The 15,484-nt window shown below is 52.9% G+C and overlaps 1 protein-coding gene across 2 annotated transcripts in view; it reads left to right on the top strand.

Moving 5' to 3' along the window:
- The window catches only part of CAD (carbamoyl-phosphate synthetase 2, aspartate transcarbamylase, and dihydroorotase), a 26,713-nt gene extending 11,370 nt beyond the window's left edge, over positions 1-15,343 (top strand). For both annotated transcript variants that reach the window (XM_011972636.1, XM_011972635.1), the window contains 29 exons: positions 2,826-2,938; positions 3,332-3,576; positions 3,799-4,045; positions 4,374-4,472; positions 4,645-4,869; positions 4,959-5,141; positions 5,341-5,559; positions 5,826-5,993; positions 6,581-6,763; positions 6,872-6,976; positions 7,623-7,862; positions 8,081-8,162; positions 8,679-8,845; positions 9,021-9,185; positions 9,343-9,474; positions 9,718-9,919; positions 10,328-10,518; positions 10,617-10,757; positions 10,983-11,084; positions 11,799-11,895; positions 12,453-12,497; positions 12,600-12,769; positions 12,864-12,938; positions 13,449-13,661; positions 13,853-13,978; positions 14,181-14,336; positions 14,433-14,534; positions 14,759-14,853; positions 14,969-15,343. In XM_011972636.1, coding sequence (XP_011828026.1) covers positions 2,826-2,938; positions 3,332-3,576; positions 3,799-4,045; positions 4,374-4,472; positions 4,645-4,869; positions 4,959-5,141; positions 5,341-5,559; positions 5,826-5,993; positions 6,581-6,763; positions 6,872-6,976; positions 7,623-7,862; positions 8,081-8,162; positions 8,679-8,845; positions 9,021-9,185; positions 9,343-9,474; positions 9,718-9,919; positions 10,328-10,518; positions 10,617-10,757; positions 10,983-11,084; positions 11,799-11,895; positions 12,453-12,497; positions 12,600-12,769; positions 12,864-12,938; positions 13,449-13,661; positions 13,853-13,978; positions 14,181-14,336; positions 14,433-14,534; positions 14,759-14,853; positions 14,969-15,071 — 4,391 coding nt within the window. In that variant the 3' untranslated portion in view covers positions 15,072-15,343. The remainder of the gene's footprint in view (positions 1-2,825; positions 2,939-3,331; positions 3,577-3,798; positions 4,046-4,373; positions 4,473-4,644; positions 4,870-4,958; positions 5,142-5,340; positions 5,560-5,825; positions 5,994-6,580; positions 6,764-6,871; positions 6,977-7,622; positions 7,863-8,080; positions 8,163-8,678; positions 8,846-9,020; positions 9,186-9,342; positions 9,475-9,717; positions 9,920-10,327; positions 10,519-10,616; positions 10,758-10,982; positions 11,085-11,798; positions 11,896-12,452; positions 12,498-12,599; positions 12,770-12,863; positions 12,939-13,448; positions 13,662-13,852; positions 13,979-14,180; positions 14,337-14,432; positions 14,535-14,758; positions 14,854-14,968) is intronic.
- The last annotated feature ends 141 nt before the right edge of the window (positions 15,344-15,484 follow it).

Genomic DNA, 15,484 nt, shown 5'->3' with positions numbered 1-15,484 from the left:
ACGAAATCTTGCTCTGTCACCCAGGCTGGAGTGCAGTGGCACGATCTCAGCTCACTGCAAGCTCCGCCTCCTGGGTTCACGCCATTCTCCTGCCTCAGCGTCCTGAGTAGCTGGGACTACAGGTGTCCATCACCATGCCTGGCTAATTTTTTGTATTTTTAGTAGAGACAGGATTTCACCATGTTAGCCAGGATGGTCTTGATTTCCTGACCTCATAATCCGCCCGCCTCGGCCTCCCAAAGTGCTGGAATTACAGGCGTGAGCCACTGTGCCTGGCTTTTTTTTTTTTTCCTTTTATTAGACGGAGTCTTCCTCTCTCACCAGGCAGGAGTGCAATGGCGCGATCTCGGCTCACTGCAACCTCCGCCTCCTGGGTTAAAATGATTCTCCTGCCTCAGCCTCCTGAGTAGCTAGGACTACAGGAACGCACCGCCATGCCCAGCTAATTTTTGTATTTTTAGTAGAGATGGGGTTTCACCACATTGATGGTTTTGATCTCTTGATCTCGTGATACGCCTGCCTTGGCCTCTCAAAGTGCTGGGATTACAGGCATGTGCCACCATGCCCAGCCAACCCTGTCTGTTTAAAAAATAAAGAATACATCACAGCCTAACTTATAATTATGAAAACTTTTTTTTTAAATACAGAGTTTTATTCTGTCAGGGTAGAGTGCACTGGTGTGATTGTAGCTCACTGCTGCTTGCATCTCCTAGGCTTAAGTAATCTCCCACCCCATCCTCATGAGGAGTGAGACTACAGGTGTATACCACCACACCCTGCTAATTTTTTTTTTTTTTTTTAATTATTTTTTGTAGAGAGGGAAGTCTCACTATGTTGTGCAAGCTGGTCTCAATCTGCCTCAAGTGATCCTTCTGCCTCAGCCTCCCAAAGTGTTGGATTACAGGTGTGAGCCACCAGGACTGCCTAATTGTAAACACTTAAAAGCTAAATGGGCCAAGTGCAGTGCCTCACGCCTGTAATCCCAGCACTTTGGGAGGCTGAGGTGGGCATATCCTGAGGTCAGGAGTTTGAGACCAGCCTGGCCAATATGGTGAAACCCCATCTCTAAAAAATATACAAAACTTAGCCAGGCATGGTGGCACGCACCTGTAGTCCCAGCTACTCAGGAGGCTGAGGCAGGAGAATCGCTTGAACCTGGGAGGCAGAGGTTGCAGTGAGCTGAGATTGCACCACAGACTCCAGCCTGGGTGACACAGTGAGACTACGTCTCAGGAAAAAAAAAAAATGCTAAATGTCCTTCAGTTAGCAGTTAAATTATGGCAAATCATATAAGAATTAAGTTGGTGTTGGCCGGGCACAGTGGTGCACGCCTATAATCCCAGCACTTTGGGAGGCCGAGATGGGTGGATCACCTGAGGTTGGGAGTTCAAGACCAGCCTGGCCAACATGGTGAAACCCTGTCTGTACTAAAAATACAAAAATTAGCCGGGCATGGTGGTGGATGCCTGTAATCCCAGTTATTTGGGAGGTTGAGGCAGGAGAATCACTTGAACCCAGGAGGCGTTACACTGAGCTGAGATCACCATTGCACTCCAGCCTGGGTGACAAGAGTGAAACTCCATCTCATAAAATAATTAAGTTGGTGTTTATGAGGCCACGTGGCAATGTGGGAAAATGTATGATGAAAAAACACAGGATGGAAATTATATGTATGCTGTGATCATATGTAAAACATACCTATGAAGGGCCCGGCACGGTGGCTCACGCCTATAATCCCAGCATTTTGGGAGGCCGAAGCGGGTGGGTCACGAGGTCAGGAGTTCGAGACCAGTTTGTCCAACATGGTGAAATCCCGTCTCTACTAAAAATACAAAAATTAGCCGGGCGTGGTGACATGCACCTGTAATCCCAGCTACTCAGGAGGCTGAGGCAGGAGAATCGCTTGAACCCGGGAGGCAGAGGTTGCAGTGAGTTGAGACTGCGCCATTGCATTCCAGCCTGTGCAACAAGAGTGAAACTCCATCTTACAAAAAAAAAACCCTACGAAGAAAAGTCCAGAAAGAGAAACTCTAAAATGATGGTTGTAAATGTGATTTACTTTGCGTGGATGAGTAGTAGGACTCATCTTCCTATTATCTACACTTTTTAAAAAAGTTTTAAAGAATTCCAGATGGTGTTATCATTATGTGAATAAATCAAGCCCAATAACTGGACAGCCATCAGTGGTTTGGGCCACTGTGATAAACTTCCAGTATCCAGTATATGGGGTATATTCCAGTATCCCCATGCCCGTTTTAGGCATATTGATTCTATATTCATTAATAAGCATAAAACCTGAGCTTATCCATGAAAATGGCAGGGAAAAGAGCTATAAGTTAAGATTTCTTTTTTTGTTTGTTTTATTTTGTTTTGTTTTGTTTGAGAGGGAGTCTCACTTTGTTCCCCAGGCTGGAGTGCAGTGGTGCGATCTCTGTTCACTGCAAACTCTGCCTCCTAGGTTCACACCATTCTCTTGCCGCAGCCTCCCGAGTAGCTGGGACTACAGGTGCCCGCCACCATGCCCGGCTAATTTCTTTGTGTTTTTAGTAGATATGGGGTTTCACCATGTTAGCCAGGATGGTCTCAACCTCCTGACCTTGTGATCCGCCTGCCTTGGCCTCCCAAAGTGCTGGGATTACAGGCGGGAGCCACCGCGCCCGGCCATTAAGATTTCTTAATCGTGAAACACCATGAATCCCACCATCATGTGATTTGCCTTGGGAATCTCCCAGAGTCTTGACTATAAACCATAGGCATTATGGGCAGTGCCCTCCTTCCACCCCTTCCACCTCCACACCTTCAGTCCTTCCATTCTGTTCTTCCAGGTGAAGTCATGGGCATTGGGCGTTCATTTGAGGAGGCCTTCCAGAAGGCCCTGCGCATGGTGGATGAGAACTGTGTGGGCTTTGATCACACAGTGAAACCAGTCAGCGATGTGGTAAGTTGCTCCCCTCCCCTGGTAACACCCCTAAAATAGACCCTGCTTCTCATTGCCCCCAGACCATGAGCTTGTTACCAGTAACACTAGCAGCAGTTATCATTGGACATTTGCTTTGTTTTCACTTTGCTGAGAATTTTGAGATGTCTCATTATCACGCAAGGATGTATTACTAGATTTGTTTTTACAGATGAGGAAACTGAGACTTAGGTTCTAGAAATTACTCAAACACATAGCCAGTGAGAGGTAGACCCAGGATTGGTATCCAGGTTTTTGCAATTATACAGCCTATGCTCTGGTGTACAGTTTCCCCTGAGACAATGGCAGCTACGCATGCTCAGGCTTTTAGATGGGCTGGCGGTAGCTTCCCTCTGTCTACCCCCTTTCTATCAGGAGTTGGAGACTCCAACAGATAAGCGGATTTTTGTGGTGGCAGCTGCTCTGTGGTCTGGTTATTCGGTGGACCGCCTGTATGAGCTCACACGCATCGACCGCTGGTTCCTGCACCGAATGAAGCGTATCATCACACATGCCCAGCTGCTAGAACAACACCGTGGACAGCCTTTGCCCCCAGACCTGCTGCAACAGGCCAAGTGTCTTGGCTTCTCAGACAAGCAGATTGCCCTTGCAGTTCTGAGGTCAGAGGTGGCAATGAGAGCTTCCGGCTGAGAAATGTGGGGCAGAACCTTTGTATCAGTGAGGGACCCTTGGGAAGGAGGAAGGAGAGTGTGGGGAGCTTTAGAGGCTTCTGACCTTGGTTCCAAGGACATTTTCTCTCATCCCTGCCCTGGGGTCTCAACCGTCTATCAGTCTGTACCCTACTCCCTGGGCCTGTGTTTCAGACCCTTCTTCTATTTTAGCACAGAGCTGGCTGTTCGCAAGCTGCGTCAGGAACTGGGGATCTGTCCGGCAGTGAAACAGATTGACACAGTTGCAGCTGAATGGCCAGCCCAGACAAATTACCTGTACCTAACATACTGGGGCACCACCCACGACCTCACCTTTCGAACACCTCATGTCTTAGTCCTTGGCTCTGGCGTCTACCGTATTGGCTCCAGTGTTGAATTTGACTGGTGTGCTGTAGGCTGCATCCAGCAGCTCCGAAAGGTCAGAGAGTTCATTTTCATTCCAGTTTCTTTGCTGTTTTGTTTATCTCTAGCAATTGCTTGGCACTGATCCTGGCATTTCCTATTAATTGCCATCACTTACTTTGGTCATAGAGCTTTGGGGCGGGGGTCCTTTTAGGCCATCTCTCATGCCCCACATGGTACATGAATCTCTTCCCCAACACTTTGTACCTCCTTCCCTCCCAAGGCAGGGGTCCTGTACAGATCTTTCAGAGGAAGCTGTGCTGGCACTCTCTGAAGTAGGGGCTTTGGCTTAGTTTCTCCATGATTTTCCTGACTGCTAAGTACCCTTCCCCTCCCTCTTGCAGATGGGGTATAAGACCATCATGGTGAACTATAACCCAGAGACAGTCAGCACCGACTATGACATGTGTGATCGACTCTATTTTGATGAGATCTCTTTTGAGGTGAGGGGGAATGGGGGCTTCCTGGTAGCTTGGGTGGCCAGGGTCGAGTCGAACAGCTGGCTGACCTAAGATTCTTTTAAACTTGGTGGGGGCTGAGGGAAGCAGTGAGCAGGAAGGCTCAGATTCCTGCCCTCTTTTGCTGCCACCGCTTGTTTCTTCCCCTGCACTGTAGGTGGTGATGGACATCTATGAGCTCGAGAACCCTGAAGGTGTGATCCTATCCATGGGTGGACAGCTGCCCAACAACATGGCCATGGCGTTGCATCGGCAGCAGTGCCGGGTGCTGGGCACCTCCCCTGAAGCCATCGACTCGGCTGAGAACCGTTTCAAGTTTTCCCGGCTCCTTGACACCATTGGTATCAGCCAGCCTCAGTGGAGGGAGCTCAGTGACCTCGAGGTGGGCTGGGACCTGGTGGGATACCTGGAGGCTGGATGATTCTTGGGGGTGAGTGTGAACAACCCAGCTAAGCTCCCTGCCTCCTGTAGTCTGCTCGCCAGTTCTGCCAGACCGTGGGGTACCCCTGTGTGGTGCGCCCCTCCTATGTGCTGAGTGGTGCTGCTATGAATGTGGCCTACACGGATGGGGACCTGGAGCGCTTTCTGAGCAGCGCAGCAGCCGTCTCCAAAGAGCATCCCGTGGTCATCTCCAAGTTCATCCAGGAGGCTAAGGTGGGAGGCTGCAGACAGCGAAGTCTCTGAGGGCATGCTGCCAGCCCTGGAGGAGACTTCCTTCTCTGGTCCAGCAGAATCATAGGCACCAGGGCTGGGAACAGTGGGCTCTGTGGGGCTCGGTAAAGGAAGAGACAATCCTAGAGTAAGTGGGAGAAGAAAGTGGCCGTACATCACACTGTCTGTGTCCCCCCACTAGGAGATTGACGTGGATGCTGTGGCCTCTGATGGTGTGGTGGCAGCCATCGCCATCTCTGAGCATGTGGAGAATGCAGGTGTGCATTCAGGTGATGCCACGCTGGTGACCCCCCCACAAGATATCACTGCCAAAACCCTGGAGCGGATCAAAGCCATTGTGCATGCTGTGGGCCAGGAGCTACAGGTCACAGGACCCTTCAATCTGCAGCTCATTGCCAAGGTAATAAGGCTAAAGGAAAGAATTAAAGGGCCACAGTGCCATGAAACCCTGTACTGTCTCCTACCTTCATCTAAGTAGGCAGGGAAGCTTGAGGGAAGGGGCTTTAGCTGGAGCTAATGGTGTTGGGGCTTATGACAGTTAGTCACCCTGAACCCTGCTCAGTCTGATTCCCCCAGAGACTGGTGACTGAGAGGAAGAGTCTAGGCCTATAGATAGTGTCAGCAAGGCCATCCTGCAGAAGGCCTGACCAGTCTTCTCTGCCCCAGGATGACCAGCTGAAAGTTATTGAATGCAACGTACGGGTCTCTCGCTCATTCCCCTTCGTTTCCAAGACACTGGGCGTGGACCTAGTAGCGTTGGCCACGCGGGTCATCATGGGGGAAGAAGTGGAACCTGTGGGGCTAATGACTGGTTCTGGAGTCGTGGGAGTAAAGGTAAGGAATATTGAAACCCTTGGGGTTAGCAGAAGAATAGCGGGAGAGAGGTCACTCACCACACAGAGCTGTCAATCAGCATGTAAACCAGGCACCGACTGCAAGGCGTTGCCGGATCATGGGGGTAATGAGGTGGTCATTGTCCCTTAGGAGCTTACTTTATGGTAATAGGAGGGAAGAGAAGTTGCATCCCCAAAAAAACTTTGGTATAGAACAGGCTGTGATAAAACTACATATTCGACCTATAAACAGAATGCTGCAGGAGTTCAGAGACAGGAGGTGCTGCTTCCAAAACGGGTGATCTGGGAAGACGTGAGAGAAGGGGTGCTATTTGAATTGAGTTTTGAAGGATGGTTAAGGTTTTTTATTTGCAGAGCTTGTAAGGTTTTTTATTTGCAAGGGCACATCCTAAGCAGAACCTGAGGGACAACCCCAAGTATGTTTGTAAAGCAGTAGGGCACACAGAGAGGGCAAGCTGACCCTGCCATTCAGATGAGCTCAAGAACAGGGGACCGTGTCCGTCTCTGCTGGTGAGGGAGGAGGTCCCCTCACACCTTGGCCCTCTCTCTTCCCTCCTGCTCCTTTAGGTGCCTCAGTTCTCCTTCTCCCGCTTGGCGGGTGCTGACGTGGTGTTGGGTGTGGAAATGACCAGTACTGGCGAGGTAGCCGGCTTTGGGGAGAGCCGCTGCGAGGCATACCTCAAGGCCATGCTAAGCACTGGCTTTAAGATCCCCAAGAAGAATATCCTGCTGACCATTGGCAGCTATAAGGTACCAGAATCCATGTGGACTTCCCGAGGGCCGTGGCTCCCCGAGCCAGGGCTGACCTTGAAATGGAAGACAGGAAGAAAACAATTTCATCCTTCTGTTTGGTTTCAGAACAAAAGTGAGCTACTCCCAACTGTGCGACTACTGGAGAGCCTGGGCTACAGCCTCTATGCCAGTCTCGGCACAGCTGACTTCTACACTGAGCATGGAGTCAAGGTACAGGAACTCTGGCAACCTACCCCACTGTTGCCCTTCCCCAAGGGGGTGAAAATACTGCACCAAAGAATTATCTGGGCTGAGCATGGTGGCATATGCCTGTAGTCCCAGATACTCAGGAGGTTAAGGCAGGAGACTTTCTTGAGCCCAGGAGGTAGAGGCTGCAGTGAGCTGTGAGTGTGCAGTGAATGCACCATTGCACTCCAGCCTGGGAAACAGTGAGATGCTGTCTCAAAAAAAAAAAAAAAAAAAAAAGGATTATCTCCTATTCCCCTGCTTGTATTATTACCATTATACTAATAAGCTATATTCCGTGTAGAAAGCAGAATACACAGGAAGCAAAGAGAAAAGTCTCTTATAGTCTCTCTACCACTATTCTGATATTTTTCCTTCCAGAATTTTCTGTGTACATATGTGTGAGCTCATATTGCACCTAGTCCTTGGTAACCTATTTACTTAGTGTAGATATCTTTCCTGTTAAGAAATATACTTTGCCAATATCAAATAGTGGCAGCCCTCGGTCCCCACCCTATGGGTCCTCAGTCTCCTCATCATGGGCTCCTCGGCCAGCTCCTCTCCCTTAAGGTTAGCTTTCCTGACCCCTGCCAGGCTCAGCTTGGCCTTGACCTTGACTCCTGGTTGGCAGGTAACAGCTGTGGACTGGCACTTTGAGGAGGCCGTGGATGGTGAGTGCCCACCACAGCGGAGCATCCTGGAGCAGCTAGCTGAGAAAAACTTTGAGCTGGTGATTAACCTGTCCATGCGTGGAGCTGGGGGCCGGCGTCTGTCTTCCTTTGTCACCAAGGGCTACCGCACCCGGCGCTTGGCCGCTGACTTCTCTGTGCCCCTAATCATCGATATCAAGTGCACCAAACTCTTCGTGGAGGTAACTGAGACCCACGTGCTGGGAGGGACAGACTGCCGGTGTTGATGGAGGAGTGAGTATGGAACAGTCATGCTAGTAATAAAGCTTCGTGGCTACAGAGGGAGAGACGGTGGGTATAGAGAGTACAGAGCCTAGTTTATGGGAAAACCCACATCTCTCCCTACAACTCCCAGAATCACCCTTCCCTTAAATCAAAGCTGACTGCTTTCCACTTGCAGGCCCTAGGCCAGATTGGGCCAGCCCCTCCTTTGAAGGTGCACGTTGACTGTATGACCTCCCAAAAGCTTGTGCGACTGCCGGGTAAGTCTTTGGGGAGAACTTGGCTTTTGGACACTGGCAGCCACTGGCATAGAGGCCCTCAGTGTGGTGAAGGATGGCTAGGGGGTCCACACTCTGTCCTGGACTGCACAGACTGTGAAGACCCCAGAATCTTTCTCAGTCTTTCATTCCTTGATCCACAGTGGCCTGTCTGAGGATCCTTTTTTTTTGTTTGTTTGTTTGTTTGTTTGTTTGAGAGGGAGTGGTGTGCGATATCAGCTCACTGCAACTTCTGCCCCCCAGGTTCAAGCGATTCTCCTGCCTCAGCCTCCCAAGTAGATTACAGGCGCGTGCTACCATGCCAGGCTAATTTTTGTATTTTTGGTAGAGACGGGGTTTCACCATGTTGGTCAGGTTGGTCTCGAACTCCTGACCTCAGGTGATCCACCTGCCGCGGCTTCCCAAAGTGCTAGGATTATAGGCGTGAGCCACCGCATCCAGCTTATCCTTCCTATTTCTGAATCTTCCTGTAATCTTGCTGCTTCCATTTTATCCTAGGATTGATTGATGTCCATGTGCACCTGCGGGAACCAGGTGGGACACATAAGGAGGACTTTGCCTCAGGCACAGCTGCTGCCCTGGCTGGGGGTATCACCATGGTGTGTGCCATGCCTAATACCCGGCCCCCCATCATTGACGCCCCTGCTCTGGCCCTGGCCCAGAAGGTGAGCCAGTGCACCTCTCTTCCTGGTATTGGAGACCCACATGCCCCCACCAGCCACCCTTGCTTCCCTGAGCCCTTTTCCTTCTGCCCCTCCCCATGGGTCCAGGCCACTGGTGCCAGACTAGCCTGTGTGGGCATGGGTGCCAGTGAGCCTTACCTCTGTGTATCCTCTCCAGCTGGCAGAGGCTAGCGCCCGCTGCGACTTTGCCTTATTCCTTGGGGCCTCGTCTGAAAATGCAGGAATGTTGGGCACCGTGGCCGGGTCTGCAGCTGGGCTGAAGCTTTACCTCAATGAGACCTTCTCTGAGCTGCGGCTGGACAGCGTGGTCCAGTGGATGGAGGTAGGGAGTGTGCATGTGGCAGGAGGCCACCACCCAGTGTCTCCTGGCTTGTGGGCTCCTAGCAGTGAGGATTCAGGGTATCTCCTGGGGGTTCTGGGCTCTGATGAGCACAGTAAAAAGTTCTGCACACTTCCTCATCAGTTCTTTCTGCTCCCAGCATTTCGAGACATGGCCCTCTCACCTCCCCATTGTGGCTCACGCAGAGCAGCAAACTCTGGCTGCTGTCCTCATGGTGGCTCAGCTCACTCAGCGCTCAGTGCACATATGTCACGTGGCACGGAAGGAGGAGGTAAGAGTATACCAGAGTTCCTGCTGTCTCTGTTGCTTTCCTAGTAACACCAAAGGTCAGGGTAGTCCTTGGGGGCAGGAGACAGCTGGAGGAGAGTCTCGAGCCAGTGGGAGGAGGGTCTCGAGCCAGCGCCCTTGCAGGTCTACATCATCATTTTTTAAGCAGGGATGTTGGCCAATGGGACTTTGTGTAGGGCAGGGCATATGGATGGTGCCTCTTCTGAATCTTCCCATTGTTCCTCAGATCCTGCTAATTAAAGCTGCAAAGGCACGGGGCTTGCCGGTGACCTGCGAGGTGGCTCCCCACCACCTGTTCCTAAGCCATGATGACCTGGAGCGCCTGGGGCCTGGGAAGGGGGAGGTCCGGCCTGAGCTTGGCTCCCGCCAGGATGTGGAAGCCCTGTGGGAGAACATGGCTGTCATTGACTGCTTTGCCTCAGACCATGGTGAGAGAATCCAGCATGTACCTCTTCTGCCCAGTGGGGCTTGTGGAACAGCCCTAGCAAGAAAATGGGAACCAGGCCAGGCCTCAGGACTCTACAAGGACAGGGTCTTGATCTGTATGAGACCCTAGCCTCTAGGGTGCCTGGTCTGTGATAGGTGCCTGATAAATACTTGTTGAAATAATCAATGAGCCAGTGAGTAAAACTGCAAATGAAAGAATACATGGGTAAAAGTGGGGGTTCCAGAAGATGGCAGCAGTCCTGTTGCCCTCATTTCCAGTTCCCAGAAAAAATGAGCATCGGGAGTGGTAGTGAGCGTAAGGAGGTTGTTGAAGTGCGGTCCTGGGGTGTGGGTGACTTCCCAGACGTGGAGGTGATTGGTCCTGAGGGTAATGGCTTTCTTTCTCCCAGCTCCCCATACCTTGGAGGAGAAGTGTGGGTCCAGGCCCCCACCTGGGTTCCCAGGGTTAGAGACCATGCTGCCACTACTGCTGACAGCTGTAAGCGAGGGCCGGCTCAGCCTGGACGACCTACTGCAGCGATTGCACCACAATCCTCGGCGCATCTTTCACCTGCCGCCACAGGAGGACACCTATGTGGAGGTGTGGGGATGAGGCCCAGAGCAGGAGGGGAGCTCTCCAGCCCTAGGATCTGTTCTCTGGGGAGCCTTTCCCTAGCATAACCCATGTCCTCTGGGCAGGTGGATCTGGAGCATGAGTGGACAATCCCCAGCCACATGCCCTTCTCCAAGGCCCACTGGACACCTTTCGAAGGGCAGAAGGTGAAGGGCACCATCCGCCGTGTGGTCCTACGAGGGGAGGTTGCCTATATCGACGGGCAGGTACGCAAGTAGCCCCTGCCTGATCTCAGTAGTGCCCTCTTCCACAGCACATTCATCTCTTCCCTACCCAGCACATCTACACTGTCCCACTATGTGCACCACTGCCCTGGACCAGGGGTTGGGGGCACAGCTCCCTCAAGGCGCTTTTTGTCCTTGCTGACATCTACCCCTTTAGGACCCGAGTTCTCTCTGCTCCCTCCTGAGTGCCCTGCCTTCTGCCTGCAGGTTCTGGTGCCCCCGGGCTATGGACAGGATGTACGGAAGTGGCCACAGGGGGCTGTTCCTCAGCTCCCACCCTCAGCCCCTACCACCAGTGAGATGACCACGGTATCCACACTTCTGGGCTAGGGGGCTGGGAGGTGTTAGTCCCAGGGCAGGATAAACAACTTGAACATTTTTGTTGGTGGTTCAGGAACAGTTGGGGTTTTCTTGAGGGACTGAATTTGAAGTGGGGTTGGGTCAATTACTTTTTTTTTTTTTCTTTTTGAGACAGAGTCTTGCTCTGTCTCCCAGGCTGGAGTGCAGTGGCACGATCTCAGCTTGCTGCAACCTCCACCTCTTGGGTTCAGGTGATTCTCCTGCCTCAGCCTCCTGAGTAGCTGGGACTATAGGTGTGTGCCACCACACCCGGCTAATTTTTTGTATTTTTAGTAGAGATGGGGTTTCACCGTTTTAGCCAGGATGGTCCGATCTCTTAACCCGGCTGGGCCAATTACTTTTTAAAAACGCTGGGCCTGGCCAGATGCAGTGGCTCATGCCTGTAATCCCAGCACTTTGGGAGGCCAAGGCAGCGGATCACCTGAGGTCAGGAGTTTAAGACCAGCCTAGCCAACATGGTGAAATCCCATCTCTACTAAAAATACAAAATTTAGCCAGGCGTGGTGGTGCACGTCTGTAATCCCAGCTACTTGGGAGTCGGAAGTAGGAGAATTGTTTGAACCCAGAAGGTCACGCCACTGCACTCCAGCCTGAGCGACAGAGCGAGACTCCATCTCAAAAGAAAAAGGAAAAAAAAACTCTGGGCCATTGTTATCCCTCCAGACACCTGAAAGGCCCCGCCGTGGCATCCCAGGGCTTCCTGATGGCCGCTTCCATCTGCCGCCCCGAATCCATCGAGCCTCCGACCCAGGTTTGCCAGGTAAGAGTGGGCTTCCTATGACTCAGAGGCTGTGTAGGGACAGGATCCACTTCTTCCCAGTGCCTCACCTTTCTCTACTTACACGTCCTCCTCTCCATCCCTTTATCCTTGTCTGATCTGCTGTGCCATCCTTTGCCTAAACAAGTCTCCCAGTGTGAGTAGGCATCTCACAACTTCTCACATGCCCTTTTTTGTTGTGGGCAGCTGTGTTCCTCCGCCCAGGAGCTGGGATCCCACGGGGCAGCAGAGCATGGGGTAAATCCAGGTTGTTGGTTGGTGTGAGTCTGGCCGTTCCTCTTGCCTAGGATGCCTTTGCCAACTGGGAGAGCCCCGGGAGGGCACCACTGCTCCCATACAACACAGCCCCATGGAAGCCACCTGTCTGTCCCCAGAGCTGCTGCAGTCCCCTGCCCTCCCCTAACCTGCTATATTACTGTGTTGTGAATTGGTTTAACACATACACTGTGATTCAGAGTTCCTGGGAATATGGGATTTCTTTCCAAACCTCAGCCATAAATATATATAAATATATATCTGTCCTCTTGTCCTGTTTGCAGCTGAGGACCCGAAGGAGAAGTCCTCTCGGAAGGTGGCTGAGCCAGGTGAGACTCCACCCTGACACACACTCACCTCGGGGACCTCTGATCTGGCCTTGGTAGGAGGAACCCTCTGACCAGCCTCTTCTGCCCCATCCCTCACTGCAGAGCTGATGGGAACCCCTGATGGCACCTGCTACCCTCCACCACCAGTACCTAGACAGGCATCTCCCCAGAACCTGGGGACCCCTGGCCTGCTGCACCCCCAGACCTCACCCCTGCTGCACTCATTAGTGGGCCAACATATCCTGTCCGTCCAGCAGTTCACCAAGGATCAGGTGCCTGGGGCAGGGAGGATGGGACCACCCAGAGCTTTGAGGATTTGGAAAACTGGGGCTAGGACCTTTCTAGCTAACTTGGGCTCTTTCTTAGATGTCTCACCTGTTCAATGTGGCACACACACTGCGTATGATGGTGCAGAAGGAGCGGAGCCTCGACATCCTGAAGGTCAGGATCAGGGCTGGGGGTAGGGTCCAAGCCATTGCCTGCCCTTGGGCAGCATCAGGGCAGGGCTACACAGTGGTCAGAGTGGGTCTTACCCCTGTCATCCTGTTTCCTTATGTTAGTCCATCCCTCTGCTGCTGTAGATCTTCCCCCCACGTTTTCCCTCCCCAAAGCAGGATTTAGCTGGCTTGGGAGGCCCTGAGCATGAGACCATCACCCCACTAGTGGGGTCTTCTGGTCTGGGCTGCTGCAATCACAGGAGAGAGCTAGGGTATGTCCTCCTTCCCCGGCTCATTCAAACACTTAATGATGTGGTTTTCTGGAGGCAGAGCCTTTAGCTCAGAGTGACACCAGTGTTGGAAACGTCAAGGCTCTGACAGGTCACAGGGAAGGTTTAGGTGCAGAAGGGTCCTCACAGCGTCCCTCAAATATCACTTGGGGTGGTGGTGCCCACCTGTGGTTCCCCCAGGGTGGACACACATACGTACACCTTCCACCTTGCTCTCTCCCCAGGGGAAGGTCATGGCCTCCATGTTCTATGAAGTGAGCACACGGACCAGCAGCTCCTTTGCAGCAGCCATGGCCCGGCTGGGAGGTGCTGTGCTCAGCTTCTCGGAAGCCACATCGTCTGTCCAGAAGGGCGAATCCCTGGCTGACTCCGTGCAGACCATGAGCTGCTATGCTGATGTCGTCGTGCTCCGGCACCCCCAGCCTGGAGCAGTGGAGGTGAGGCCAGCCTGGGTACTGAGATGGGGTTAAGAAGGCTGGACCCAGGGACTTGAGAACCCTTCTACCCACATTTTCTGTGACTGCAAGTCTCAGGTTGGGCCAGATGAGTGAGGGGACCCCGGAAGAGTGGGACTGACAGTTGGGGGGCCTCTGAGCTGCGAAAGACAGGATTTTCCCCTTTTTTCCAGCTGGCCGCCAAGCACTGCCGGAGGCCAGTGATCAATGCTGGGGATGGGGTCGGAGAGCACCCCACCCAGGCCCTGCTGGACATCTTCACCATCCGTGAGGAGCTGGGAACTGTCAATGGCATGACGGTGAGGGTGGTGGCAGGGGTTGGGGCCCTGCCAGGGGACGATCTAGAGAGGGAGGCAGGAAGTGGTTACCCTGGTCCAGGACAGCTGCATCAAGGAGACCTTCATTCTGCTCCAGGGACTTTTAAAAGCTTGGAAATGATGTAGCGGGGGCCGGGGGGGAACCCAGTCTGGGATCCCTGTGGTGACTGGGTTCCTCCCCTAGATCACAATGGTGGGTGACCTGAAGCACGGACGCACAGTACATTCCCTGGCCTGCCTGCTCACCCAGTATCGTGTCAGCCTGCGCTACGTGGCACCTCCCAGCCTGCGCATGCCACCCACTGTGCGGGCCTTTGTGGCCTCCCGCGGCACCAAGCAGGTGAGACCCTCACAGCCCAGCCTGGAGGCCATGGAGACGTGGGTTGGACAGTCAGAGCCCAGTGCTGCATCCACCATGGCTCTCCTCACCCTCCAGGAGGAATTCGAGAGCATTGAGGAGGCACTGCCTGACACTGATGTGCTTTACATGACTCGAATCCAGAAGGAACGATTTGGCTCTACCCAGGAGTATGAAGCTGTGAGTGCTGGGCTTGAGGAAGAAGCCAGGGCTGCTGCCATAGGGCATCAGATATGAGGACAGAAAGGCTGGGCTGAGGGCTGGGTCAGAGCTATTAAACCTCATGTCCGTTAGTTGCCATAGCTGCATGTGGGTGTGGAGGGGGCCACAGTGGAGTCCAGACTTGTGTCCTCTGTAGCCACTCCTACCCCAAGGCACTAACGGGGACCCCATCTGCCTTGCAGTGCTTTGGCCAGTTCATCCTCACTCCCCACATCATGACCCGGGCCAAGAAGAAGATGGTGGTGATGCACCCGATGCCCCGTGTCAACGAGATAAGGTGGTGCAGCATCAGAGTTGGAGACTGCCTCGGGTCTGGTGGAGGGGAGGAGACTTAGTCCTGGACAAGCCATCCATGGCCTGCACGATAACTTCCTTTTTTTTTTTTTTTGCAGCGTGGAAGTGGACTCGGACCCCCGTGCAGCCTACTTCCGCCAGGCTGAGAATGGCATGTACATCCGCATGGCTCTGTTAGCCACCGTGCTGGGCCGTTTCTAGGGCCTGGCTTCCTCAGCCTCTTCTCTTTAGGCCCAGCTGCTGGGCAAGGAATTCCAGTGCCCCCTACGGGGGCAGCACACTTAGATATTCTTGGACATCCAGATAGCTCACATGTGCTGACCACACTTCAGGCTCTGGATTGGAGCTCTCTGGCATGGGGGTGGGGCCTCAGATGCTGGGGCCCAGTCTGCCCTATCTTCATTCCTGCACCTTAAACCTGTACAGTCATTTTTCTACTGACTTAATAAACAGCTGAGCTGCCCCTTGATGCTGAGTGTAGTAGAACGGAGCTTTCTTTTAGAAAAATTAGCCGGGCGCAGTGGCTCAAGCCTGTAATCCCAGCACTTTGGGAGGCCGAGATGGGCGGATCACGAGGTCAGGAGATGGAGAGCATCCTGGCTAACACAGTGAAA

Source organism: Mandrillus leucophaeus, unplaced genomic scaffold (genome assembly GCF_000951045.1).
Source record: "Mandrillus leucophaeus isolate KB7577 unplaced genomic scaffold, Mleu.le_1.0 Scaffold13, whole genome shotgun sequence".
Lineage (NCBI taxonomy): Eukaryota > Metazoa > Chordata > Mammalia > Primates > Cercopithecidae > Mandrillus > Mandrillus leucophaeus.
The sequence above is the reverse complement of the archived record's forward strand: the minus strand, read 5'-3'. Positions and strand labels throughout refer to the sequence as shown.